The sequence below is a fragment of the Acyrthosiphon pisum genome, chromosome X (genome assembly GCF_005508785.2).
Source record: "Acyrthosiphon pisum isolate AL4f chromosome X, pea_aphid_22Mar2018_4r6ur, whole genome shotgun sequence".
NCBI lineage: Eukaryota > Metazoa > Arthropoda > Insecta > Hemiptera > Aphididae > Acyrthosiphon > Acyrthosiphon pisum.
This window is the reverse complement of record NC_042493.1, coordinates 91,511,440-91,539,292: the sequence shown is the minus strand read 5'-3', so window position 1 is coordinate 91,539,292 and position 27,853 is coordinate 91,511,440. Positions and strand designations below refer to the sequence as shown.

At 26.3% G+C, this 27,853-nt stretch overlaps 1 protein-coding gene across 3 annotated transcripts in view; it reads right to left on the bottom strand.

The window, feature by feature from the left end:
* Positions 1 to 27,785, bottom strand: part of LOC100168492 (phosphofurin acidic cluster sorting protein 1) — a 34,397-nt gene extending 6,612 nt beyond the window's left edge. Inside the window, exons 1-9 of one of the 3 annotated variants that reach the window (XM_003246955.4) lie at positions 27,191 to 27,785; positions 6,757 to 6,847; positions 6,574 to 6,663; positions 6,371 to 6,496; positions 6,169 to 6,307; positions 5,966 to 6,087; positions 5,762 to 5,870; positions 5,509 to 5,676; positions 3,417 to 3,476 (exon numbers count right to left, since the gene is read on the bottom strand). In XM_003246955.4, coding sequence (XP_003247003.1) covers positions 3,417 to 3,476; positions 5,509 to 5,676; positions 5,762 to 5,870; positions 5,966 to 6,087; positions 6,169 to 6,307; positions 6,371 to 6,496; positions 6,574 to 6,663; positions 6,757 to 6,847; positions 27,191 to 27,297 — 1,012 coding nt within the window. In that variant the 5' untranslated portion in view covers positions 27,298 to 27,785. The remainder of the gene's footprint in view (positions 1 to 3,416; positions 3,477 to 5,508; positions 5,677 to 5,761; positions 5,871 to 5,965; positions 6,088 to 6,168; positions 6,308 to 6,370; positions 6,497 to 6,573; positions 6,664 to 6,756; positions 6,848 to 27,190) is intronic. The other 2 variants (XM_008188498.3, XM_001945517.5) reach the window with 2 other exon arrangements.
* Positions 27,786 to 27,853: the final 68 nt, after the last annotated feature.

Sequence of the window (27,853 nt, the reverse complement as noted above, 5' to 3'; positions counted from 1 at the left end):
GCACTGCGCGTTATAAATTTGACTATTTTACCACAATAAACGGTCGTCTTACACTTTGATCATCTAACAAATATAAAAGTCTAATAAAAATTTAACACAAATACGTACCTATATAGTATTATACAAGGCGGATTAACATTAACATGCTATCATATCAAATAACGTTAAAAAATACGCAACTGTGAAATAGGTGTACAGTGTCAGTACGCGTTTTTTCAGTGGAGTTATGAAAAATTTTATTAGATAAATTTTTAATATGTAAAAATGGCCAAAATGGATTTCTTTTTTTCTTAGAAAGGTTAATTGTTTTATTTTAATAATAATATATGAACACATAATATAATTAATATTATTGTGCCAACTCCCAGACAAGAATACAATTATTATTATTTTTGAAACGGAATAAATATTTTATCAGCAACAAACACGACGGCCAATTGCAGCATGACATGTGAAATTCAAAAACCTAATTTTGTATTTTTTTTTGGGGGGGGGGGTGTGTAAATTTTGAAGTCTGAGACAGTTGTGGGACGCCACGACGCCTTCCCTCTTCTTAGGTATGCGTGATATTGTTATGAAATTCTATGGCCGCGAAAGTTTGTCTCCCGCAGCAGCCGCACTTGTGCGATTGACACTCGTTAATTAAAAAAATTGTTTTTATTTTTTATTATCGGAATTCGTTTTCACAATAACGCTGCGTTCACTTATTGTGCCATTCAAATTTACCCATACAGACGAAGTGTGAAATAAATAAACGCGCTTATTACACGACTACAATATGTGCGTGATTTAATTAGAATTTATTGTTCGTGCGTAGAGTTTATATTATTATTATTATCGCGCCGACAAACTGTTCTAAGAAAAAACACTATAGACCGAATCCCGCACCATTGCAAGGTCCGGGTAATATTGTTTCCGTTTGTGTGGGTTCGATTGTGAACATTCATTCATTCATTATTCAATTAATACGTTCGTTAACGATTTTCAATGTCGTGAATTAAAATCGAGTTCCTAGAAAAGTGGAAATAGCATTAATGCCCTAACAACTAACAGGTTCAACGACAATGGTTTTTAGTAGACAAAAATCTATTGGATAGGTATCGATTAAATAATTTAAAACTATGGTGATTTTATGGTTTCTTAAATGTACCAAATGAATAAACGAATGATAAAAATGTACAGTTTATTGGTAATTTTAAAATTATGAATATGTGGCGAAAAAACCTTAAATACACAGATACACTCTTCCATAGGTTACGCGCATCGTTTACGGGGATCATTATTCAGGGACAGAATTTCACTATATTTCCAATAAATTTGGATTGTCGGTTGGCTGTAGATTTCGAATTTCTCCAGCTACCAGGATACACCGGATAGCTCCACTATCACAAACCGACTGCGACGAAAATAATAAAAATGCGTGTAGGCTTGACCAAAAAGTGTTGAATTTTATTGTGAAATGTCGAATTTTGTTCGGCACTGCTGCAAGACAATTATTGTTGAAGAATACGTATTGCGACTAGCGAGTATAAATTTAGAATAAAGCCTGGGCGGGTAAAGCGGAAGTTAACATTAAGAATTAAATAAAGTATTATAAACATGTGTTGGTGGCAATGATGAATGGAATTGAATATCGGATGGTGTATTAGAGAGAAAAACATCGTTGAGATGGTTTGGGCGTATATATAAAGAAGCGAATTCAGCATTTCAGCAACGAAAGAAGTGGACCGACCGGAAGGGTATAACGATTAAGGGATAATAGGGATATATAAAGTCATGTGAACATAGTTGATTTATGTATGTATGTTTGTATTATAGTAGAAATAGTGAGACAGCGGTGGATAGAGCTTTGTAAAGGGCGAGGCCTCGTATAGAATTAAGAAAAAACAATGGATTTTTTGCCAACATTTTTGTCAATATACTTATAAATTTGTGTAATTTTAATATTGCAGAAAATGTAGAATGTCATAGAACATATTATATTATTATATAATATCGTACTTATGATTTATGAAAAATATAGTTTGATAAATCGATAAATCGAAAAGTCAAAATGTACTTTCGTAACAGGATTTCAAAAAAAAAATATAATAAAAATACATAAGATAGTTTTTGTAATTGAAATTAGTCCAGATTGGATACGGGGTAATGGGACCATAGAATGGATAAGTCATTAGAATTTATAACGCGAGAATGAACAGTTTGATATTTTGAGGTTTCAAAGGGTCTTATCAATTATATAACAAATACAATTAATGATAAAATCCCTTGGTAGAGTGAGAGCACCATATAACTGCAGTCTGTTTCTTATCCATATTTCGGACCGCAAACTCTTATTTTGTTAGTATCGGAATGTCCTGACCATTATTATATTATCCATGGTATTCACTATGAAAACGAACTATATAGCAAGGTTAAAAATGTACGTAGGTACTACAAATTACAACACAAGCATAAAATCAATACTGTAAATAATTGAAATAATAATAATTATTATTATTATTAAAAACCATTAAACAAATATTTACGAATTACAATTTATGGTTAGGCTATAAATAATATTATCTACATATAATAGTACTTTAAAATACAATGACATTTTTTAACGTCCAATTTTGTCCATATTTTATTATTCCAGTCAATTACGTTTTAAAAAAAAATTAATTATTTTCAATTTGTATTGTTGTGATTTTGAATCGTTTTTAATGTTTAAACATTTTCTTCTACAAATATATTTGAATGAATCCCTAGTAATGATCCAATAGTTATTTATAAGTTTATAACTTATGAGCATTTCAAGTTTGATTGAGTGGAGCAAAGTACAGGGATACAGAATACATCCCTCAAAATGTTGATGGGCATAACTGCTCATTAAAACTTTAAAATACTTATAAAATATACGAAATTGTATGTCCATAATTCAATATTAATTATTAACAGAATAGAAATATAAATATATTCTATTTCAAAATAAGAGTTTTAGATAAGAAAAAAAATGCCGAAATTCCAAAGATAAAAAAACACTAGGCTCATAAAATAAATGTACTTACTTCATACAAAAACACAATAATTGACTGAGATAATGAGAGTTGATAATCATTATATACATTTTTTTATCATGCACATGCAATATAGTTGTTAATACTTATTAGTAATTACTAATAATAATAAATATGTACAAATTTAAAAAATAAAAATAACAATAGGTACATATTTATTTTATTATATAATAATTTTTTTAATGTGTAAATTACTAAGTATTTAAAATGGGAATTTTATTGTTAAAATGTTGTCTTAAGAGAATAATATAGAAATTGTTAGTAATATTAAGTGCATTGGATATAAAGAAAATACAACAAAAGAAGATACTTTGTGCTTATAACTGCATTTTGATCGGGAATTTTCATAGTGCTAACCTTTGGTTCTGTTGTAGGGCGGAAAACTTGTGGTGTGACTTTTCTTATGGGAATGCCGTCCTAGTGACAGGGTGAAAAAATATAAAAATAATTTAAGTGAATATTACTTTTTAAACAATATTCAGATAAAAAGCATTATTATGTTACAATAGATACAATATAAATAAATTAGAATAATTATTAGTGATGGACACAACCAAATGCATAACTTTTTGCATTATTTTAACTTATTTTTATACTTTTCTTCTAAACTTATTTGTTTAAGTTTTAAATGGTCCAATTAATTCCGCTGTAATAAAAATTAACATTCATCAGAAATATTTGTTTTGATATCGAGATTATTAAAACACGCCCAAGCTAATATCGTAATTGAATTATGTAATTAGAATATTTTCATGTCATAACTTGTAAGATATAATTATATTGTTACAAAGTGGTTCCAGCTGTGAATGCCAAATTAAAGAAAACTATGAATATGAAAAGTAAGACTGGTCCATCACTATTTTATATTTATAAAAAACAATATAATATATTAAAATATCAACCCATCAACGGAACTGTATTAACATATTAAATCTAATGTACATTTTATAGAAAAAATAATACAAGTAATAGCAATAAATAATAATATAACAACAAAAACAACAACTATACAAGTATAAAGTATTATATATAGTATTATATATATAAATATATATATATATATATATATTAATATTATATATAATAATAAGATTAAGAAAAATGTAATACCAGTGTATTTCCTAAATTTGTGAAGTTCAAAAATGTGTAAAAGTAAATAGTGTAAATAGTACGTTTTTTTTTCTAAACTACAACAATTTGTGTTTTTGTTATACCTTAGCGCACAAAGAGCTGAAAGCTTGTTATATAAGGCAACATTTGTAATATAAGTTGTTTTCGTAGTCACTAACGATAAACAAGCGCAAATCATTCAAATTGTTGGCAAAGCATACCGCTAGAGCTTCTCGTCAAAATGTTGCGGTCATATGAAATGTTTTATTAATTGTAAATATATAACACTTAATTCAATATATAAAAATATTAGATACAATGACACAGTGCTGTTTTATTAGCACATTGTCATTAGTAAAATATTCAAATATACATCGAGTTCATAGCCAACAAACAGAAGAATCATTCACATGCTAATTTTTCAGAATAAAAATTAAATATTATAAACACATGGTTAATTCAGCAGATCCAAATTTTTATCACGTTTTGTTAAAATATTTAATTGGTTATCTACAAAAACCGATTTTCAAGCCGTATCATTTAAAATGTCGTTTAATTCTCAGAAATCTCTCATCTAATAATGTTTAATTCAAATCTTAGAAGGAGCCAAAAGGCATTAGTTGAAAATATTAGATGAACACTTTATGACTTAAGTACCTCAAAACTCGATGTTTTGTATTCAATGTTTCTATTTATCAACAAATTGAATGCCTTCTTTTTACAAACAAAATTATTATATGACTTTAAGTAAGAAAAACTTTAAGTAAAATGGTTGTTATTTAGATAATATTAAGTATGAATATCAAATAACAATTTTAATATTTGAAAAACATACTTTATATTATTATATAAGGACAATTGAACTGTTTTAAATCTTTGTGTTACATCAATTACAAAAATATTTACTTTTTAACTGTGGTTTACTATGTTACTATACACAACAATAAATAGCAAATTTCATATCATTGAGTGTCTATACATATTATAACAAGAAACACAAACCTTCAGTATGATACATATTAAATAGCTTAGTTATATTATGTGGACACAAAAAATAAAATATCACTCATGAACTTGAGAATTATTTGTTTTGGACCATCTTCATATAAATAGTAAAGAGATTTATATGATTGATAAAATAAAAAGACTTGAATAAAACAAAAAAATATTCTTTTCTTATATTTGAAAATACAATTTATTACTGTAAATTAAAAAAAAATGTGTGAATTATTGCTTTAAAATAAAAAATATTATATTGTGAAATGTATATGTATATATAACAGGTAAAATGGATACACCGTGTTTTGAGATACTCTTTGTTATAATTTATACTACAAACCTGAGATGCCTTCGTGTATCATATTTGTACGAGAGCTTGAAAAGAATGGACGAAGGGATGGTTTTGGTGTAGATAAAATAGATAATGTATCCAAGTCAGGCCCAGAGTCGCTTAAATCTTCTAGTTCTTCAAAAAGATCTTCAATATCTGCTGGGTCCATATCACCGCCTATAACAACAGTAATGTACAGGCATTGAATTAACACAAATATTATTAACAAATTTTTTAAAATTTATTTATCAAATATATATACCTGAGAGTTTTTGACTTATGGTCTCCCTATCGTTTTCTAATGAATGCAAATCTTCATTAACTCTGAACCTTTTTAGAAGCGCAATAAATTTTTGTTTTAGATTTCTTTGCTGTTAATAAAGTAGAACCAAATTGTATTAAATTGTTATATTATAATTAATTAATAAAATTACGATTACAAAAAAATTATAACAGTTTAATTTACTCTTGCATTTCCAGTAGCGATATTTTTCTTGCGTCGTCTATCTTCCAAAGTTGGTTCAGAATCGGATGCTTCTTCCCCACTGCTGAACTCTTCGTCTTCATCTGAATAATCTGGACCCCTTCCTACAAAATTTGAAATAGTTCATTAAATGTTAATACCTGCACATTCATCAAACTGAATAATTTTTTTATTTAATTAATTACCTGTAACAGGTTTTGTAGCATCTTCGTGATCCACAGGTTGACTATTTAAGCACATGATATAAACACGGCCGATAAGAGACTTGGGATCTTTAGGATCGCTTAAAAGTTCTAGTTCGAGATCAAGAGGTCTTTGTAGTACCTATATAAAAATAGTACGTTTGAAATGTATACAAGTCTATATTTTATTAGTTGATATAATTACAAGTGACATATTAATAACTCCTTCGGCCAATGTTTTAAAACCAAGTATAGTTCGATTTTTGTACTTTTTTCGACGTTGAAGCATTACGTGTAATTTGTTAACATCTCGTTTCAAAAAGTGCGGATACTGCGGAACAAATACATATTACGACTCGTAGTGATTCCCAATATTTTATTAGTACCTAACAACAATTAAATTAATACCTGAAGACAGAAGTTCAACTGCAATTCTATTTCGAGGGATCCATTTACGGTCAGGGGAAGTTCATTTGTTCGTAAGGTTCTCTTTGATCCCTTAATTTTATACAATTAGATTCAATATAAAAATAATAATTATTGAGTTATGCAGTTTTAATTAAAATAACTGATTAAATTTATAATACGTACTTGCATTTTTACAGCTATAGTTAACGAAGATGACATATCCGATCCCAGTGGTTTGGTTAGTACCAATTTTGTTAAATTCATTGAACATACTCTAAAACATAATTAAATTGTTGCGTAAATATTTGATTAAAATAATTGTATACAATAGGTACCTAGTATACCCTTAAGTTTTTGTACAAATTAAATACCTATAAGTTAATTAATTATAGGTAACCTACTAACCTATAAATAATTAAACAAAAACGAAAAGTTGTTTATAGTGATATACATTATACATATTATTGAGTAATGCATTTATATTTGGATATAAATAAACAATTTTATGATAAACAATAATCGTTAACATATGAATTACTTCCTTCAATTTCAATATAATATACATTATACATTCTTAGTTGAACAAATGTCTATTCTTATAAATAGTTTTATAGTAGGGTTGAAGTGTACAACATAATATAGCTGCTAACGTACTAAACAATAATCCATTGGATAAATATAAATATTGAAATGTATCTAAAAATACGAGTAAATTGAAAATATATAAATCATATAACTATCTTACATAATATTTCAAAATATATATCTCTCTTATATTATGTTATTTTCATTGACCAACATACTATATTATATAAATAAGCACGTGCCACGGGCATTCATTATTGATAAATTATAATATGTACTACTACGTAACGAAATACATTTTTTTATTTCTTAATGGTAAATATTTATAGTCAATTATCTATTTTCAATGACGATAGATGGAACAATTGCAGTTTAGCTACCACGCGATTTTTTCAATTTTTTTTTTTTGAAACACATGACGTATTTCAACGAGTTAAGAACGATGGTGCAAAAATAAATTTGCGCAAATCATTATTTTGGAAGTTATAGCGTTCCAAAGTTTGCGATTTTGCGTTTATACGCATGCGCGCCACACTACTCCAGCGCGTAGCGCGTATATTTTACCTATCACAAATTTAGATTTTTATTACGGGCACGAGTTTAAAACAATGGTGTAAAACTAAATTTTCGGAAATGATTATTTTGGAAGTTATAGCCTTTCAAAGTTTACGAATTTACGCTTACATATTTTCCTGTAATCTTACATACAGCTTTGATGTGTCAGTTTATTATGTTTTTCAATTTTTAATTCGAATTTTGGAACAAATCTAGTTTAGCGGCTCCTCGAAATTTTGATTTTTTTTTTTTTCTGAAACATATGTAATTCGACGAGTTTAGAACGATGATGCAAAAATAAATTTTCGGAAATGATTAGTTTTTAAGTTATACATTTGCGAAGTTTGCGATTTTACGTTTAGAATTTGAATTAAACTAAGAACATAAATTAAAATTAATTTAGAATTAGAATTAAAAATTAAAATTAGAATTTTTAGAATTAAATTAAATAAAATGATTAATTACTAAAAATAAAAAAAATATTATGGTAACAAATTATTTTATAATATTGTTAGATTAAGAATATATTTTTATTAAATCACTATTTTAACGCTCTTATAATGTGAGCAGTGATTACACAGCTAGCGGCACTCGTCGCTCCGCAAATAGATAATATCCCCCGACTTGCTATGCAACACCACCTTAAGTAGGTTACAGGGTAAGTTATGTCGTAGTATATGGGCAGTGATTACGCAGTTAACATAAAATAATTATAAAATAATTTAAAAATTCGTTATATAAGAGCGTTAAAATAAAGCGTTGCGCGCATTAGTAAAACACCGAAAATAGTGAACTTCGCAAGTCTATAACTTCAAAACTAATCATTTGCGCAAATTTATTTTTGCACCATCGTTCTTAACTCGTTGAAATACATATGTTCCGAAAAAAAAAATTGAAAAAATCACGTGGTAGCTAAACTGCAATTATACCAGTTAACTGGTTAACTGGTTAACTTATTAGTAATAATTATTACTAATAACTAATAAGACACATGATTTAGATAACAACACTTTAATCAATATCGAATTAAATTTTTTTTCGATACCTACCAATGTTTAAAATTTTGAAACTAGAATTTTTTCTGCAAAAGTATACTGTGAAATTATTATAATACTCTAATACCTAATAATCTCAAAGGCGTCTATGATAAATAAATTATTAATACAATGTTATCTGACTTTGTAGTATAAAAACACAAGACAATGGAAAACAATACTTCAAATTACATGTGAATAATGTTTTATTGTATTAATAATTACTTATGATTTATGTAATAATAAAATCATCGTTCATAGTCAATAAACAAACTAAAATAGAAGTCCAGTCAACCTGTCATTATGAATAATGACAGACATGGAAATATTATATCGTATCGTCTAAACGTGAAATAAGTGACTAATTTTGTAAATAATGACTTGGGTGTTATTAGTAAAAATAAATAAATAAAAAAAATAATGAAATTTAATGTTTCACACATAGAAATAATATTATTTTAATTTTTAAAGAATAATTGTTTAATAAACAATTTAATTGCATATGACAATTATTGGTTTAAAATAAGTCCCACAGTATACGAAATAATTTACTATACTAAAAATATTCGTTTTAACTTGTGGACGCCATACTCGCATGGGTTGTCTCCATGACAAACTTAAACATTTAACGGCTGACCATTTTTTTTTTTTATTGTCACATTTTACGTTAAAATAATCTATTTAACTCTGCTGCATTTAATATTGAAGTTAATTGAGTCGTTATCAAATTTAAGTTTAATATTATCTGGGACTCTTATATATCTAGAGAAACTTTTTACAATTTTAAAATGCACATTATTACTTGTTAATATTAAAAATAACGTAGTCAAATGGGTTAGGTTAATCTGATCAAAAATTGGTATGTTGTGAGATTATTATACGGATACAAAAAATGCGAGCATGACGTCTTTTTAAGTTAATTAATAAGTACGAATGTAATCTTTTGAAGTGTGCACAGTATGAATGTTATGCTATTTCATAGATAATATATAAATAGATCGACCATTTGAGCTTATCGTATTAGGAGGATTAAGTGGATGTATAAGTATTATGTAATAGTACTTGCAAGAATGAGAAGACAGATAATATTATATATTGTAGGCTGACCTTTTAATTTTTATAATCAGTCTGTCTTACCCAATCATAATCGCGATCTTATACAGTAGACGGTATATTTTGTGTAATTTTTTATAATCTAACAATATTCGACATACTTAATAAAAGGTAAAATTAATTCAAGTAGACAAAACTATTCTCAAACCAATATTATAGTACGTCTAGAAGGGAGGGGGGAGGTAAATGCCATAGAATAATTTAAAACATCACGAAAATCAATTACATTTTCTTGATTATATAATTAACTAAAATGCCCGCTAAAATGTAAACATACTTTGTTTTATCATCAACCAAATTATTCAAACGGTCAGAAATGAACGAGAATCTCAAAGATTGTATTAATGTATATTTTAAAATTAAAAATATGATAAATAAATGTATTATGCACATTCAAAACAATTTTTAAACGCCATAAATTATACTAATTATCGTAATATATTATCGTGAGAAGTAAAAATAAAAATATATAATAGACACATATAACTAAGTTACTAACTTATAAAGCCCATTTAAATCAAAACAATAAAGCAATTATATGGATAGTTAAGAAGGTAGTTAATTCAATGCCACATGCTCAAAAAATGATAATTGTTTTAGATTTATATAAATTGTTTTTTGAATATTATCTAAGACTTATTGTTAAGTAACTTAACTAAGTGTATGGACTGTGTTTAGATAGTACTCGTCTTGAGTATTCTATCAAAGTGGATTCGTTGAATTTATTTCTAGCTCCGAGATATTTTACGTTTGGCAACAATGTCAACGATCATCACGGCTGAAAAGTTGAGGAAAAAGAACATTTCAACTAGACCTGGTAATTGGATCACGAATCTCAATATTATTGAAACGAAATTAAAATAGGGAGAAATCCCACCTCCCCCCTCCCCATGCGCACGCACAAAACTTTTACACTTGAGCCCTAACCATTCAAATATCAATATTACTTATTTCTGAAGTCCGGACTTAACAATTTGAAATATATACCTATTGCAATAACACATAGAAAAAAATAATATAAAAATACAATGTAGGTACAACTATATTATAGTGTACAATGAAAGTTCAATAAATAAAATTAACAATTGCTAAACACGTGTACAATGTATTTAACATTTAACATTTTTATCATTAACGCATATTATATCAATAGTCATTACTCATTAATATTTTGTTCATTAACTACGTACTGATAGTAATTATTGTTTTAAAATTCAACATTAGCTGCAATTCTTTATGGCCTACAGCATCCACTCAATCTATCATTAAAAAAATCGTTATTACTATTATTCAAACACTTATATAATATAAAATTCCACATTAATGACGCATTTTATTGTTTTTTTAAATAAAAATTTATAATTTATAAATTATTAGCTAGAATTCTATCAAGGTTAAATACTTTATTTCGAAAGTTTTTTAAAATATTTTTTTACAAAATTTAAAGTCAAATTACAAAAAAAAAGAGTGAGCAAGTAATACAACCACTCTGGTGTTTATTAGGTGTCATGCGGGTCATTGTAATGGATGTGTGAAATGTGCATTCAATGATGTAACATCATTGTATACGAAATACAGTTCTGAACAAAGACAATCTCTGTTAGCCATTTAGGGGCATCTATACCAATATATTTTTAAAGATAAGAATTCTTAATTAATTCTTTATTATATATTTTGTATGGGGCTTTATTTTTCAACTGATAACTTACATTACTATACGTCTATACAATATATAAATTAATTTACCTATAAACCTATTCATACTTATTCGCCCGACCAGATCACATTTTTGGTCAATTCGCACCAACGGTCTATAAGTGTTTTGATTATAAATTAGAATCATAAACTAAGATAACTCGTAGTATCTTAGTTCAAGAATTTAAATATTTTGATTATTTTTTTATATTATTATCTTATAATAAATATTGGCAGTTGAGACGAAATCAAATATTAATTAGATTTCATAATTATATTTTCATAATCACCACAGATACCTATAAATGATAAATAAGATTGCTAACTTATGATGATATAGTTGAATTCAAAATCCACCATTTTCGTGAGAATTGCGGGTTTTGTCACCAGAACATTTTGCAGGCTCCTGTGGTATTCCTTATTTTCATACGAGCTATAACTATCAAAAATAAAAGAATTTCGATCAAATAGATTAAAAATTGTTATTCTTTGTTTAAATACATATCTAATTTCGCCGCAGGTGTTTCTTATTTTGGACAGAATAAATAAAATAATTATTAAATTTTCGTGATTTAAACTTAAAATGCTTATAAAAAACCATTTATCATTATTATATGTTACATGCTATTATTTTCAAGTTGTTTGACCAAGCTAAATTTTTTTTATCGATAATTATAGGAAAAAACATTGAACATTTAAAATGTATATAAAAAACTCAAAAAGAGTCAAAATATCTTGAAAATAAAATGATGAAATAAACATTTGGTAAAAATTGCAAGTATTTACGGTTATTTCTTTTTGAATTACAACAAAATAATTAAATCGTTCGATGAGAAATAGGATACCTAAATATCCAATATCTTAATAATTTGAACTACAATTATCTGAGTTTTCGGGTAAGAATACATTTTTTTTGTTAAAGGTACAGAGTAATTTATGTTTCTCTTATATTAAATTTTAAAATAGAAGATTCAAAATTTTTTTTTTCTTAAGTTTTAACATACAATTGCTTTGCTTACAATATAAAATTATATATTTATACTATTTTTTATCGTTATACATTTTAATGTTTTCTTTTTTGTAAGACAGCTACATATTCAATTTTTATGCTTCAAAACATATAGCATTTTTCTGAGAATTTAAATACCACTATAAAAATCAAATTTAGAATATGTATAGTTGATTAGTATTTAAAGTTTAGATAAGAGGAGTGGAGTGGTAGGTACAATGGTATAATAAGCCCTGTATAATAATGTTGGTCCATTACTCCGCCATTATAAATGTTAACTAATTAACAAGTCGTTCGACATTCGATTTTTGATAATTGAAATTCTTAGATATATATAATGTTATGCTTCTTTATCGTAGTTGGTAGGTATAATATAATGTATCTAAAATGGATAATAAAAAATATATAAAAACTATATAAGTAAATGTATCTACAATATTTACGTATTGTAATAATATTATAATAATTTTTTTTTAATAAAATAGTTTACATTTAACCGTAGCATTAACTCGTGAATTCTCGGTTCACTTATTTTTTTTGTTAGATACCTTTTTCCAACTACTTATGTAAACCGTTGGTATACCTTTATAATTATAATAGTAAAATAATTCAATTTTAAAATAGCGATATAGGACATTTTTTAGGTTAAAACTTCTTTATATATTCAGAAATATAGAATATAATTGTCTATAGGAGACCAATTATTACGACTAATCATACATTTCAATTTCTATAATTACAATACATAAAAACTTAATTGAATTACATCATGGTATGCATATTAATTCATGACCCAATATTTTGATTACAACATTATTTTTTAAATGTCTGATAAAAAACTATGAATAAATTGAAATAAAATTTAAAAAACTCTAACTCTACTTTTCCAAATTGCATTCTTCAAATAAACACAAATTTATAACTTATGATGTATACCTAAGTATAAATGAAAATCATGGAAATTAAACAATAAATAAAAAAGTTCTTAGATTTTAATGTTCTATAAAAATGTATCCTTTACATTGATTATTAGATGGTTTACGATATAAAAAATAATTCAACAATATTTTAATTTTAGCAGACACGTAGAGATAATTTTAAACAATAATTTCACATGTCAATATAATATTAGTATAGGTACTACTGTATACATGTGCAACGGTAAAATTTTTTGTCAGCACATCGCTTGAACAAATGTAGTTATTGTAAATATATAATAAAACCTCACTTTTGAATAGTTATAAGTTTTATAATTTAAAAACAAGAACTATATAGGTGGCTTGTTCAATAGACGATTAGTATAGTCCGTTATAATTTGTCAACCTTACTTTTAAATGAATGTTTTCAAATCCATGTCTATATAATTAAAAATTAAAAATATAACGAATGTAAACGTAAAATAATTGATTTTGAAAGCTGCAGTGTGCCTAAGTCAGTCAAAACTATAGATTCATTAGTAAAATATTGTTTTAAAAAACATCGGAATTTGTAAGTAAAAATGTTTAAAGTATCATATTAATAGAAAAAACTAAAAATATATAGGTGTTACAATCTATACTAGTTAATAGGTATATTTAATATTTAGTATGGAAATATCGAGGGAAATATTAATTAATATGATATAGAATCTACATCAGATACTTATAGAATTAAGAGTAGGTACAATATTACCTATATATACTATATTTTATTACAAAATTACAAAAATAAACTATACAAACGAAACTAATTATTCGTATGACTGAATAATTGTAAAATTCTAAATTATTTATATCAATATAAATACATAACAAATTTTAATTTTCAATCAAAGTAAATTATTTTCGAAATTAATTCGGAATGGGAATAAGTCTGTCCACAGAAGAAACCAATTAGAACCGAAGAAAAACAAAATCAAATTTAGTATCAACAAAATAAATACATGTAAGTAGGGACATGTACAGAGATATTAGAAAATTAATTTTTATCCATGTTGAATACTTAAAATTATCACCTTATTATAGGATTCTATGCATTTCCAATCTCATAAGGATATACGTACAACTAAAAGAAAATGAAAGAATTATTATATAATATAATATATTACAATTTTATGTCTGCAATATCTTGAAAAAATCATAATCAAATTACACAATTTTCTCCTCTTATAAGAAATATATTAGTAAGTTTTCTGTTATTCATCATAAGTTTATTAAGTCTACAAGCGACGTATTGACGATAGTGCGAATGATGTAAGTATCCGATATCCAAACCGGGTTCCAAGCCACACCTTACTCAAGAATAGTAAATAACAAAAGTAGTTTTGATAACAGATTCAGTTGTTTGCGTACTCAATTATTTAGGCAAGACGTACCTAGGTACGTAGGAGTGTTGTGAAATGTTTTTTTTTATAGTAATTGGATATACCTAAATTTACTTAGGAATAGCAAACATATTTAATACAAAGTTTGGTTGATTTTCAAAAAGTATACGTTAAATATTGTAGACTAGAATTTCGATTAAATATAAGTAAACCACTCAAAATATGTAAGCAGGAGTTGTGTAAGAACATAAATCAATAATTTTAAATTAAAACCATTGCGTACGAAAAATGGTTCTAATCAGACCAGTTATAAATACTGTAATTCGTATTTATTGATAATATTCTCCATATTTGCCTTAAATTGAAAATATAAACGTAACAGTTTATTTAATTTACATATATCTGATATATTATTATTAAATATTTATTTTTTATTTGTTATCCTTATGGTTTTGAAGTCTGTAAATTATATAGTGCTTATTACGATTTTGTAAGATACAACTAATGATAGTTGATTACTTAGAATTTTAATCATTGTATTGAATCAGTTTTGATTACATTTTACTAATTATGAGCATACTTTATTAATGCTCTTTAAACGAAAAATAAAATTGTTATTAATTATTGTTATTGTATGAACAATGGGTTTAATACCCAAGTATAATTATTAATTTATTCATATCGTTCAAATAACAAGATATCCTACTTAAAACATTAAGGTTAGAACATTGGCTTTCATCCAAAAAATATTCAACAATGGCCTTATGCCTATAAATTTATACCATCCAAGATACACTAACATCTACCTAACTTAACTATCATAGACTGTTTATTAGAATATTCTATAATATATTTTATATTGCAACTATTGATATAAAAATAAATAGGTACCTATAATAACAATGTTCCTTCAATTTGAATAATTATTAAAATAATTTCAATTTTAAACCATCATTCAGTAAAATTACAAATGTTTCATGTTTATTGCTATGATAGAAGTACAAGTAGGTATATCATATCATACAAAATGTAAATGAGTACACATACTAAATTAAAATTTCGAAATTTACTAATTACTACTTAAAACCAAACCAAATACCTACTACAAAAAAAATAATTTAAACACGCATGAATGAAGCATTGCCTTACTAAATAAACTAATAATAGTTTTGCTATTTTAAAACCAGCGAAAGATCGGTAATCACTTATCATTGCATTAGTTAATATGTAGCAAGCCGTTTTTAAATGTATTGTTCAAAAACTTTATTAGTGGATTTCATTTATACAGCTGTAAGTATACTAAAAAAGGATAGAGTAATAATTTGAGGAGTGCACGGCCCAACCAAGGACTTTTCGTGTGACACAATAATAGAGAACAAAGTAACTGGAATAAAAATATATTACACTACGTGTACAGTACACACATAACATCGAACGTGCGTGCGTGTTTACGGTTTAGTCCGTATTTAGCCTGTTGATCTTAAAAACAATATCGATTAACACTGACGTCGTCTGCCTATTTTTTCATAACGCGAGGTTGCGTAATAAGACTAGAATAAAAAAAACGCGTGTATGTAAAGTTATGTATCAATCTTGGTCCTCTGTTTCAACAAGGTTTCCATAGCCACAAAAAGCTATGCGAGTCAATAAAAGCTATATTAATCTGACAAATGTTTAGAGCCTAACACAGGTATACCAGAAATAAAATAGTAGGTATAAGGTATACCTACAAACAACAGTGGTTTAATCTTAATATTCGTTTTTAAAGAAAATAACCGACTGTACATCGATTTTTAGCAAACTTATGGTTTTACGCAACCTTCATATCCTTCAATAGAACTTAAATTAAATAATAAATTATTTATTTCTATGACAAGTGACTAATGAGAATATATTGTGTCATTATTTAAAGAAGCCATTTCTAAAACATATTGCCATTATTTTTGAATTAGTTAATACAATAAGTTAATATATGTATTCATAAAATATAATGAAGTGTTGTCTTTGATAAATTGATGTTTTAATCAAGTAAAGTAAAACCAAAGGGTAGTAGGTATAGAAAAAATAATTTAATAAATAATGAACATTATTAAATGTTGTACACATTTTCTACTAGTTTTTTTGGTCTTTTTTTCTTTATTTTAATTTCTAGAAATTAAATTAAAATGTGTATTGAACATTAGAATACAGGTACTGTATATTTAATTGATTAAAATAAGGATCAAATTTAATTTTTGTGATTTATTATTTATTAAAGAAATCTATAAAATTAAGTTTTTATTAGAAAATGTTTAACACTTCTCAATATTAGGTAATATTATATTTATTTTTTACCACCAGTTTTTGTATTTTAAATGAAATTATTGTACCAGTTCATTTATTAAAGAAATTGACTGGCTTTTTTAGTGCGGTGACTTATAAATTAAAAACTATTACACACGCGTAGATTTATTAAAACGAATTAATTAAATTGTACCATGGCAACCATTGAATGAACTCCCGAAATTCTAAATTTATATGAACCCATTTGAATGACACAACAAAAAAAAATAAAAAACAGTTAAACACACTTTCAATAACGTGTAAAAATCGTACCCGGAACCATACAATACTATTACAGTGTCGCTGAAATATATATATATATATATATATATATATATATATATTTATATTATGTGTGAAATGGTAGGAACAGAATATATAGTGAAAGTGTTCTATTGGGAAATTAAGTTAAACCGTATCACGATACTGTGACAAATCGTTCTCAAACCAAATTTCCACCAGATGATATTGATTAATACGAGATAGATTGTGGCCGGAAACTAACAAAGCAGCGGTAAACCGTCCTATAACAAAATGGATAGATATGCAAAATCTTTATAAAAAAAAATATAAACATTATACATTTTAATTATATAAGATAAAATCAAGAACGATATTATTTTTTAATAATAAATATAATATGTATATTTATAATTCAAACGCTCGTAGATGATATTCAAATTGAAATCGTGGAATATTTACAGCTATAGTTTATGCAGCTAAAACTTTTTATAAATGAACTTTGAACTACTAACGAATTAAATGTTTTTTTCGTTTTTTGTATATCACTAAAAGCTTTCTCGAGTACTTTTCATAGAAGTAAAAATTAATACTCAATAGCTAGGTATAGAAAAAAAAATAATTTTACAAACTTTGTAACTTGTAATAAATATAAATAATACATAATATTATACTGTTTAAAATATAAACACTAAACATAATAATATATTATATATTGATAGAACTAAGACAACAATTTAAAATATAATATTAAAATGTTTCATAAAACAAACTAAAAAAGTTATGTTTCCTTTTTTCTCACTTTATTAGGTAGAATTTTTATTAGAAGGTACGCTAAAAGTACACTAGTGCCCATGCGAAGGATAAATTCCAGAATAATTAAACTAAACAAACGTTGGATATAAATATATTAGAGTGAAAAGTTATGAATTATATTCAAATAAAGTACTTCCAATAAATTAACGTAAGTAAATGTAATAGGTAATGGTGTAATGATCAACATAGGTAGTGCGATATAGTATGATTTAAACTTTTAAGGACTTGCCCTCTATATAAATTATAACATAATAATATAGTATATGATTAGATAGGTAGGTATATAAAACGGTATGCATATTATAACATGATACATAATATTTATACTAAATACAATCAACATAATGGAATGATAGAAAAATTATATTATAATTATTAATATTCAAATAATTAGTAGGTAGGTAATTATAATTTTATAACATACAGTATTACTGTTTATGCTTATAACTTATAACTCATATAATATATAATTTATAGTTGACTTATTACATTTTTTTTTTATAATATAGGTTAAGATCACCTATAGTTTTTAATTTTACACTTACCAAATTTAGAAGGTCGGTCTTAATTTATAGTAGGGCCAAAGAAAAATTATTTTAGAAAAATCAAGTGCTTTTGAAAAGTTGAATAGTTTTTTGTGGTTAAAAAACCGACATGTGTGCGGTAGGTACTTAGAATTTAACTCGTAAAATGTTAATACATGATTTTTGTAATACATAAACGTATATTACATAATGTAAATACTATTTCTTTTAAAAATACGTGACGAAATTGTTTGTATGTTTAACAAGCATAACGAACTACATTTTTTGTATTTATAGATATTTCAAATTAGTAATAAAATATATTTCAGGAAAGTACAAATTTACATTAATATTATGCCTTTATATTATATTAAGAACAACTATCGCACTTGTTTTCTAATACCTACATAATACTATTATATACCAATACACCACTTCCTATTTCCATTTATTATAAAAAAATATTCAACGAGTTAAATGATAAGACAGACTCAATAAATAAACGCCTCTTTTCACACCGTATGTATTGTCTCTACGCCTCACAACCGTATAAAATAACAAATTTATGTTCAGCAGTTTTAAACTTAATGTAAAGGTAGTAGGTGCATTTTTTCCAGCAGAGTCAAACTATGCAAAGGTGACTATAACGACGACCTAAAACTAGTGTGTTGACGCTGCAGGATAACCGTATATAATTTATTATCAGGTGTATTTATATTTTAAAGCGAAAATAAGCATTTCACATAAACCAATGTAAATTCAAAAAAATGTTCAAACCTTTACGTTGATAATAGGACAATCCACTTTAATATTAAAACTTAAAACACAAAATTGAAACTGCTGAACGCAAATTTGATATTATGTTGTACGTTTGTAATGAAAATACATGCGGGTGTGGCGCCCTCTTAACTACGACAGTACGGCGTTAAATATAAAATATATAAATAAATCTAAGTCTATTTTTAAATCACACTATGCCGATTTGACTAAATTTGCTAAATATTGTATGAATTGTATTGAAGTTGTATCATAAGGTAAATTTAAGATAAATTAATTTGTATTATATTTGTATATGATTGTTTGAGTAAAGACCAAAAATTACCTATAGCCTTTACCATTTGAATAATAATTAAGAAGAATTGTATATTTAAAATGATTACTGAAGGAAATAATAACACTAACATTTTTCATTATTATTTAAAGTCTTAAGGTTTATTATAGCAGGCAATATAAAGAAAAACTTTCAAGTAAAAATCTGAAGTTAAAAAAATGATTATTCAACCAGATAATAAGGGTTGATAAATAGCTTCGTGAGCGTGACGTCATAGAGCTGATGAGTGTACCTACAGCTGCTTATGTTTTAAGTATAAAAGTTGCTTGACTTACACAATGAATCCAATAATTTACGAAAGCAATTATATTTTTTTTTTAACTTACGTATATTTATGTGTTTAAGACTAGTGTGATTTCAAATGTAATATAATATCTTGTTATTGTATATACCTAATAATTAATATAAATACTGAAAACTGCCGCCGCCACAATTCACAGGTGCAAACAAAATTCTACGAAATTTACTCTAATAGTTTTAAACACTAAGAAAAAACTAGAAAGTATATAAAAATGTGATAAATACACATCAGATTACATAAGAAAATATTAGTTTAAGCGACTGAAATCGTTTTATTAATCCCGATACTTTTACACGTAAAACATACAAAAACATTTTTGTATCTATTATAAAATGTAATGCTTTTGAAATGATAAAAATGTGTTCTTATAGTAATACCGAGAGTAATACTTTGTCAATGTTTGGATCCAAGTTATTTCAATTTTAGGATAAAATCATTATTTTGATTAATATTCAAAGTATATTTTGATACAACAATTCACGGCATGTAGCCACGTGCATTATACATATTAAAATACATGCTTAATAAAGATAGATCATCGTAAATCTATACAAGGCCAGTTAATTTAAAATATACAAAAATAAAACAATTTTATTATTAACGGTGCTAATTCATTGACTAATGATAATACAAGGTGATAAAACTAAAAAGCTCGGGCGACACTGATTGTTCAAGGACAGCGTTACGATGAATTTATAGAGTACAGTAGGTACGTATAATGACTACAACTAGTATAATTACTCTACGGCAATATCAATCCGTACAATTTTTTGTTTTATCTACGGATCAAGAATGCCGTTTTATGGGTTCGTAATATAAGTAAAATGCATTCATTTGAATTAAACTTATAATAAAGAGATACCCTAAAAATAATTTATTTTATGCATACAATATGTTAAGCCATATAAAGACAAAAGTTGAAAAGTATCATTTTTCAACTAGGTACCTAACATAAAATAAAAAGTAACTTTAAACAAAATTACTAGTTTATGGTTTAAGAATACATTTTTCTTATAATGTACTTATTTGTTAAGTTCATTTTCACTCGTGTTGTATTAGGTACCTACATCCCCTCATTTTGGTATTTAACTATTTGTTACAATTTCGAATTTTAAAAATATATTATTATAGGTATAAGTAGAGCTATAAGTTATAACTTAAACCCGTAGTTTGTATTTATTAAACTACATGTTATATAAACAATTGTTGTGTTAAAATGGTTTTCCCGCGGGAAATGTTATGAAAATGTCACGGACAGACTCCTGTAGTGCCCATACCACGCATCCTAATTCAATTGTTTTATAGGAGCTTGTTACAAGGAAAGCGAATTGTGAAACATTGTATTTGACACAAGTTACATCACGTAATAATTTACTTAGTAGAGAATATTAACTTTATTAATGTTAGGTACTCGTTTAGGTTTAGGTAGATAAATATTATTTCATGAATGAGTAGGTTATAATATAATGATTAATACAAAATTAAAAACAATATTTTTTAATTTTTTAATTATTAGATTTCTTTTTAACGTACGTAGGTAAAAACAGTAAACATAAAGTCATGATAGAATATGAATAAATTGAAACTTATGGGCAACGATGACGACCTAATTTTACGGTGCATACCAGTTTCCTCCAAAAATATACGGATTGCTTCCCATCCTATTTTCGTAAATAAAAAATAAAAATATTACTATAGGTACTTACACCATTAAGCAGTGCTTCACTAAATTATACCACAAAAATAGATGAATTTATGAATTCACAATATATTGTACCTATTAAAAATAAACTCATAATTATAAAAAAATAAGTTTACAGTACCTGTGTTTAATATTACATAATAATGATAACATTAGTCTATAGGTAAGTATATGTAGGTATATATATGAATATTTTTCTATTTTGTTAAAGTGAACATCGTTTATTTGAAGTTTGGGAAGAACTTTACATGAAAATTATTGAGATTAATGTACCTATAACAATTATTATTATTTGTTGAACACATTTGTTTAGATATTTAGAATTATTTAGCTAGTACGATTAAAATCATCAGTCTTAGTTACTCGTATATATCATAATATTCATGTATATAAATAATGCATAAATATGCATCTATTGAATAATATAGTTAATAATAACTAATAATGTAGTATTATATCTATTGTATGACATTTTTGTATCGTTTAGCAATCACTTAAATATTTATTACTTCCCCATTGAGAGCCAACCAGTATTAGACCCTTTTCGTTTATGATAAAATTTAGGGTATGTTGAGGCGGCATTACGTCGAAAATTATCGACCTTTTTACTTCAGGAGGCAATTATTATGTGCCGTAAGTTTAAATTGGCACAGAAGCTCAGAATAAATATGCGTGAATTGGAATCTCACTTATTTGATATCGTTTGATTTTCAAACAACTGTTAGGTAGTTTAAAACATTTAATACTAGAATTAGGAGTTAGCATGGGCGAGGAGGGGGGATAGGAAATAGTGTAAAAGTACATAAAAGTTTTTGAAATACCTATGTAGAAATACATAGTTTGACAGGGGAACATGGAACATCTGCAATTAATGAAGGTATTCAAGGCTCACTTAGCAATACATTTTCAAATTCCCCACCACAATAAAAACTTATAAGAACGCTACTGGGAGTTGGAAATCAAATTTAAAAAATATCTAAACAGGATGCCTGATTTAATCAGTATAGTATAATTCACAAGACTCAGTTTATTATTATTATTACTATAATAATACATTTTAAAAGCAAAATATACTGTTTAATTAATAATTGGTTTAAAGTTTAAACTACGATTTCTGAGATGCCTTCAATTATTTGAAACAGTTGTCACTGTGGAAATACCTCGGGAAATACTGATAACATCAACATTTTACATTTATAAGGTACCATTAAACTGGATAGTTAGGGTTGTCTAAAATTGCCACTTGTAATTTGAAACTTATAAAGAACTAAATTTTTCTGATAAAAACGGCAACTTAAAGTCAAAATGTCATTACAAAACCAAAAATGTAATACATTTTTTACTTTGTTTAGTATTTATATATTTGAAAACATTAATTTATAAAAATATAACTGTATACAAATAATAATTTTTAACAACATATCTTAACAATTTTTGATTAAGTCAACCTCCATTTAGAATGATTTTTTCTAGTAAATGGTAAATTACTTTTTACTTTTAAAAAAATCTATTATTGCAGCAATATATCCATTTTTTTTTATCTTAGGGGGAAAATGTCCAGACTTCCGGAGTAAAAAGAGAGGATATCGACTATAGTGCTATTAGAATTTCAGGAATAAAATGTTTGCCTTTATAAATATTTGAAGAACTGAATAAATATTTAAATTGATATGACGTACACTGTACAGACATGCAGTTATAAACAAAAATGTGATGTTTATTTATACAAACTATTAAAAAACTATTATTTTTAGTCCAATATAAAAGTATTCCCAAATCTTTAATGTGTCAATGGAATTAGAATTTTGATTTAGGTACTTAAGTGTTTTATTTTTATGTAATTATATAAGATTTATATGCATCATAAATCCATAAAATATGCATTACTATGGATATTTATTATTTTTCAAATCATCGTTAAAGCTAGAATAATATCAATAACTATTTAACCAAATTAAAAAGTTTTAAATTTTCTACTAAAACCTAGCCAAAAGTTACAAAACTAAAAATAAAAACAACGTGTATAAAATTAAAATAAAATCAAACAAATTTACAATAACAAAAACATTCCTCTTCTGGCAATCGGCCATTTTTCTTCACTTAAAATTTTACACGGTTAAAAGAAACATACAATTATATTTTACCTACGGTAGAATGTATGTTATGGCGTCGAAAATAATATTTTATATAAACAAGAATTTGTTTTATATTACCCTATTAATTCCATTTTATACAAATTCTTATAACATAGGATGTGACGACATATAATTTTGTAAATGTAGTTTTTTATTTAGATACAATACAATTTGTACAAAAGTGTTCAAAACCTTAGAAAACAACTAAAAAGTATATCTGTAAACATGAGATAATTTCTACTCATTTCAATAGACACTGATCTACCGTGATCTACCTACAATAACTGAGAAACAAATGGTTACCTAATTGTTACCTAATAAAAACACATCATGATCCTGAGAAAAACTGCTATTTTTATAATTTTTCAATAATTTTCACTAATTTTTTCACCAATAGTTTATAATTGTAAAATAACAAATATGCAAATTTCATAAAAAGTTCACATAGAAAATGTATGACTGGTAATCGAGTGTTGGTACCGTTAAACACGCACGCGTTTTTAATTTAAATTGATTAAATTCATACACGCGTCAAGTTTGTTTCAAAATTCCATACATACCATCTAAACTAAATATCAAATTATACTTGAACCTTTTCAAAATATTTTAAAACCAATATAATATTATACATTTTTTCACTTTAAAATATAAAAATTATCAAAAATGGCTTCTAGACTATAATCGAGACTTTAATTAATTGTTTGAGAATCTCAAAAATCAATCCATATATTATTATCATTGTAATATATATATTATAGATATCAATTTAAACTGTTTTGTAATAATATGTTTATATTATTTATATGCATTGAATTTGATAAAAGTAGAGCATTACCATAAATTATTATTGGTTTATAGGCAATTCGTTATGTGTCATGATACTATAATAGCATTAACTTTTATTTTTAATGCCATACATCATTTTATATCAATAGCAGTTTCTATAATTATTCATTGAAAAGGTCATACCGATATAATATGCATAACTTACAATATAATCATTTATCACATCTCTAACAATGATAAATTCACATATATAAATAACATATTTTATAATGACGTATAGATAGTGAAATTAGTATTTTTATAGTTTCAGATATCTTAACCATATCTGTTAGTATAATTACAATATTCAAAAAATTAAGAAATATATTTTAATTAAAATGTGTACAAAATACTTTATTAAATACACAGTTAATTATCAATATCGTAATTCATATGTAATTAATTACAGTAACAATTTCTCATTAAAACAGTATCAGTCAAGTACCTACCTAATTAATTTAAATTTTAAGCCAATCTAAATATTCAATAAAACCAAAAATGTACCTACATGCCTAACTCATTATTTAATTTTATTATTGGTTATTGCACCAAGTTATAAAAATAAAACCAATATAAAAGTGAAACAATAATACCAAAATGATTAGTTTTTATAGGTATCTAATATTTCCAGAGCTATAAGTGTTTTAATTTTTTTTATAAATGAATTGATTTTATGAATTTTAAGTAGGTAGGACCTACTAAAAGGATACCTAGGTATCTAGGTAAATGACAAAAAAATGCTTATTTATTAAAAATACAATAAAAAGAAATACAACATGACAGTTTTATTACTTCAAATGAAATCTTTGAAATTTCATTTTTGTTTCAGCAAATTTGTATACAGTTCTCAATTAATTTTACATTGTTTAAATGGTTAAATTAATATTGTAGTTCATGAAGTAATGCACCAATACAACTATGAACTATTATAGATAATAACAAACATATTAATACATGTGTTTGAAATTACCTAAATTATTGAGCATAGCAAAATAAATAATACTTATTAGGTAGGTACCTTTGTGTTATGTCCTATATTATAATATTTGTGATTAATTCCTTAAATTGAAAAAAAATTATTTCAGATAAATATCTATTTATTTAAATGTTTATGGATCATTTTATATAATGTAGGTATACCTACCTACCTATTAAAAATAAATGGCCTGTTTATACAATTATTAATCTGTATAATAACAATTTAATTAATCAGTCAAAAATAAAGTAGGTACTCAAATACTTCAGCTTATATTATTAAGTACCTACCTACCTACCTAGGTAATTTTGTGATTAAAAATTAAAGTCTAACAGTAATTTGAAATTTATGAAGCTAAAATTAAATTAAACAATATTATCATTAAATAAAGATTAATAATCAGGAATTTAATCTTAATAATATAGCTAATTAAATCACATAATACCTCAATTTATTGTGTCATAATATTTTAATGATTCTTTTATTATATCACATTAGATATTTAATACTTGTTAAGTACCTATAATACCTATTCGATGAATTTATTTTGAATAATTAGTTGCCTACTAACTAATGTGCATTACTTGTAAAAATTAAATTCATCTCATATGCAGTTCCTAACAAGTAAAAAAAAAATTATAAATATAATAATTCACTAAAATTAAAATAACCAATCATTAGCAACTGAATTATGTTTAACGGACTATTTGCAACACTGCTGACTTCATTTGACTATTAATTCATTAAATGAACAGTGATTGTCTATGCAACCTCGGCAACCACTGACATTAGTATGGACCAACACAGAAAAATATATTATAATATTTAGTACGCTAGCAACTAACCATCTTAAAATATACAATTATCATATTTTACTTGATCCAAAAACAGTAAGGTAAGTAACCTAATAATAATTCGCAAGTATTAGCTAGGTATAACCTAAGTATTTATAAAAATATTATGTGCAGGAGGTGTCTTGTATTCATCCAAAAGCAAGTTAAGTATAATAGGCGCCTAAATGTTTTTGATATATTTAAATTATACTTCTAACTATTGATACTTTAACAAAAGATGCTATGCAAAATAGGTACAAAGAATTTGATTGAATTAATAGTGCTAACAGCAAAATCAATAATTGTTTTATTAGTGAACAACATTTAGAATTTGAACTTAGAAAGCACATCACAAACCAAACAATAAGACACATCAAAAATAATTTACCTATCTATACAACAATACATTTTACAATTTCAGCGTTAAAATAACTGAAATGTTTACACCTTAAAGTGTTAAGGTATTGGTAATTATTATAATACAAAGGTTACCTAGCTGGGTAATGCATTTCAGACAGCATTTATTATTTTCAAATTACCTGGGTACACAGTTGGATGGCGTGCGATCAACTTCCCAGGTGGCAAACAGTTTCATCGGTACCGGTCGAGTGCCGGTAGCCGGTGCCTTGACACATTTCTCGGCCATAGTCAGATCAGAAGTCTAAGGGCAGAAGTCTGAGCGGCTGTCGGTCGGATGTGTCAGTCCTCGGTCGCGGCTGTCTACACGACGTGCACCATATGAAATGTGCTAACGTGCGAGGAGCGTCCCTCCCTATAGCGGACGGCCGACGTCGTGCCGGTACATCAGAGTCTGGAAGGGTAGACGGCGAAAGAAATCGTTTCAAAAACAGTACGAGAAGAAGAAGAAGAATGACGATTGCTACGTTTCTGGATGAGAACGGTACGTGTGGGAAAACGTCGCCAACACTGCGAGGGCGAAGGGACAGACGCGAAAGAGATGGACAAAAGCAAACGACTGACGGAACGCTACGATATTATTATTTGTTGTTGTTGTGCGTGGTGCCGGACGACTGCAGGAAACGACGGTCGACCAACAGCTAATCACGCCGCACACATAATAAACACGGACCGACTCTCGCGTTATCAACGATACGGCGGCGGCGGCGGCGGCGGCGGTAGCAATGCGCACGCACACGAGCCAGCGCGAGTGTGAACGTTTTATTAATCTTGGGCGGCGGCGG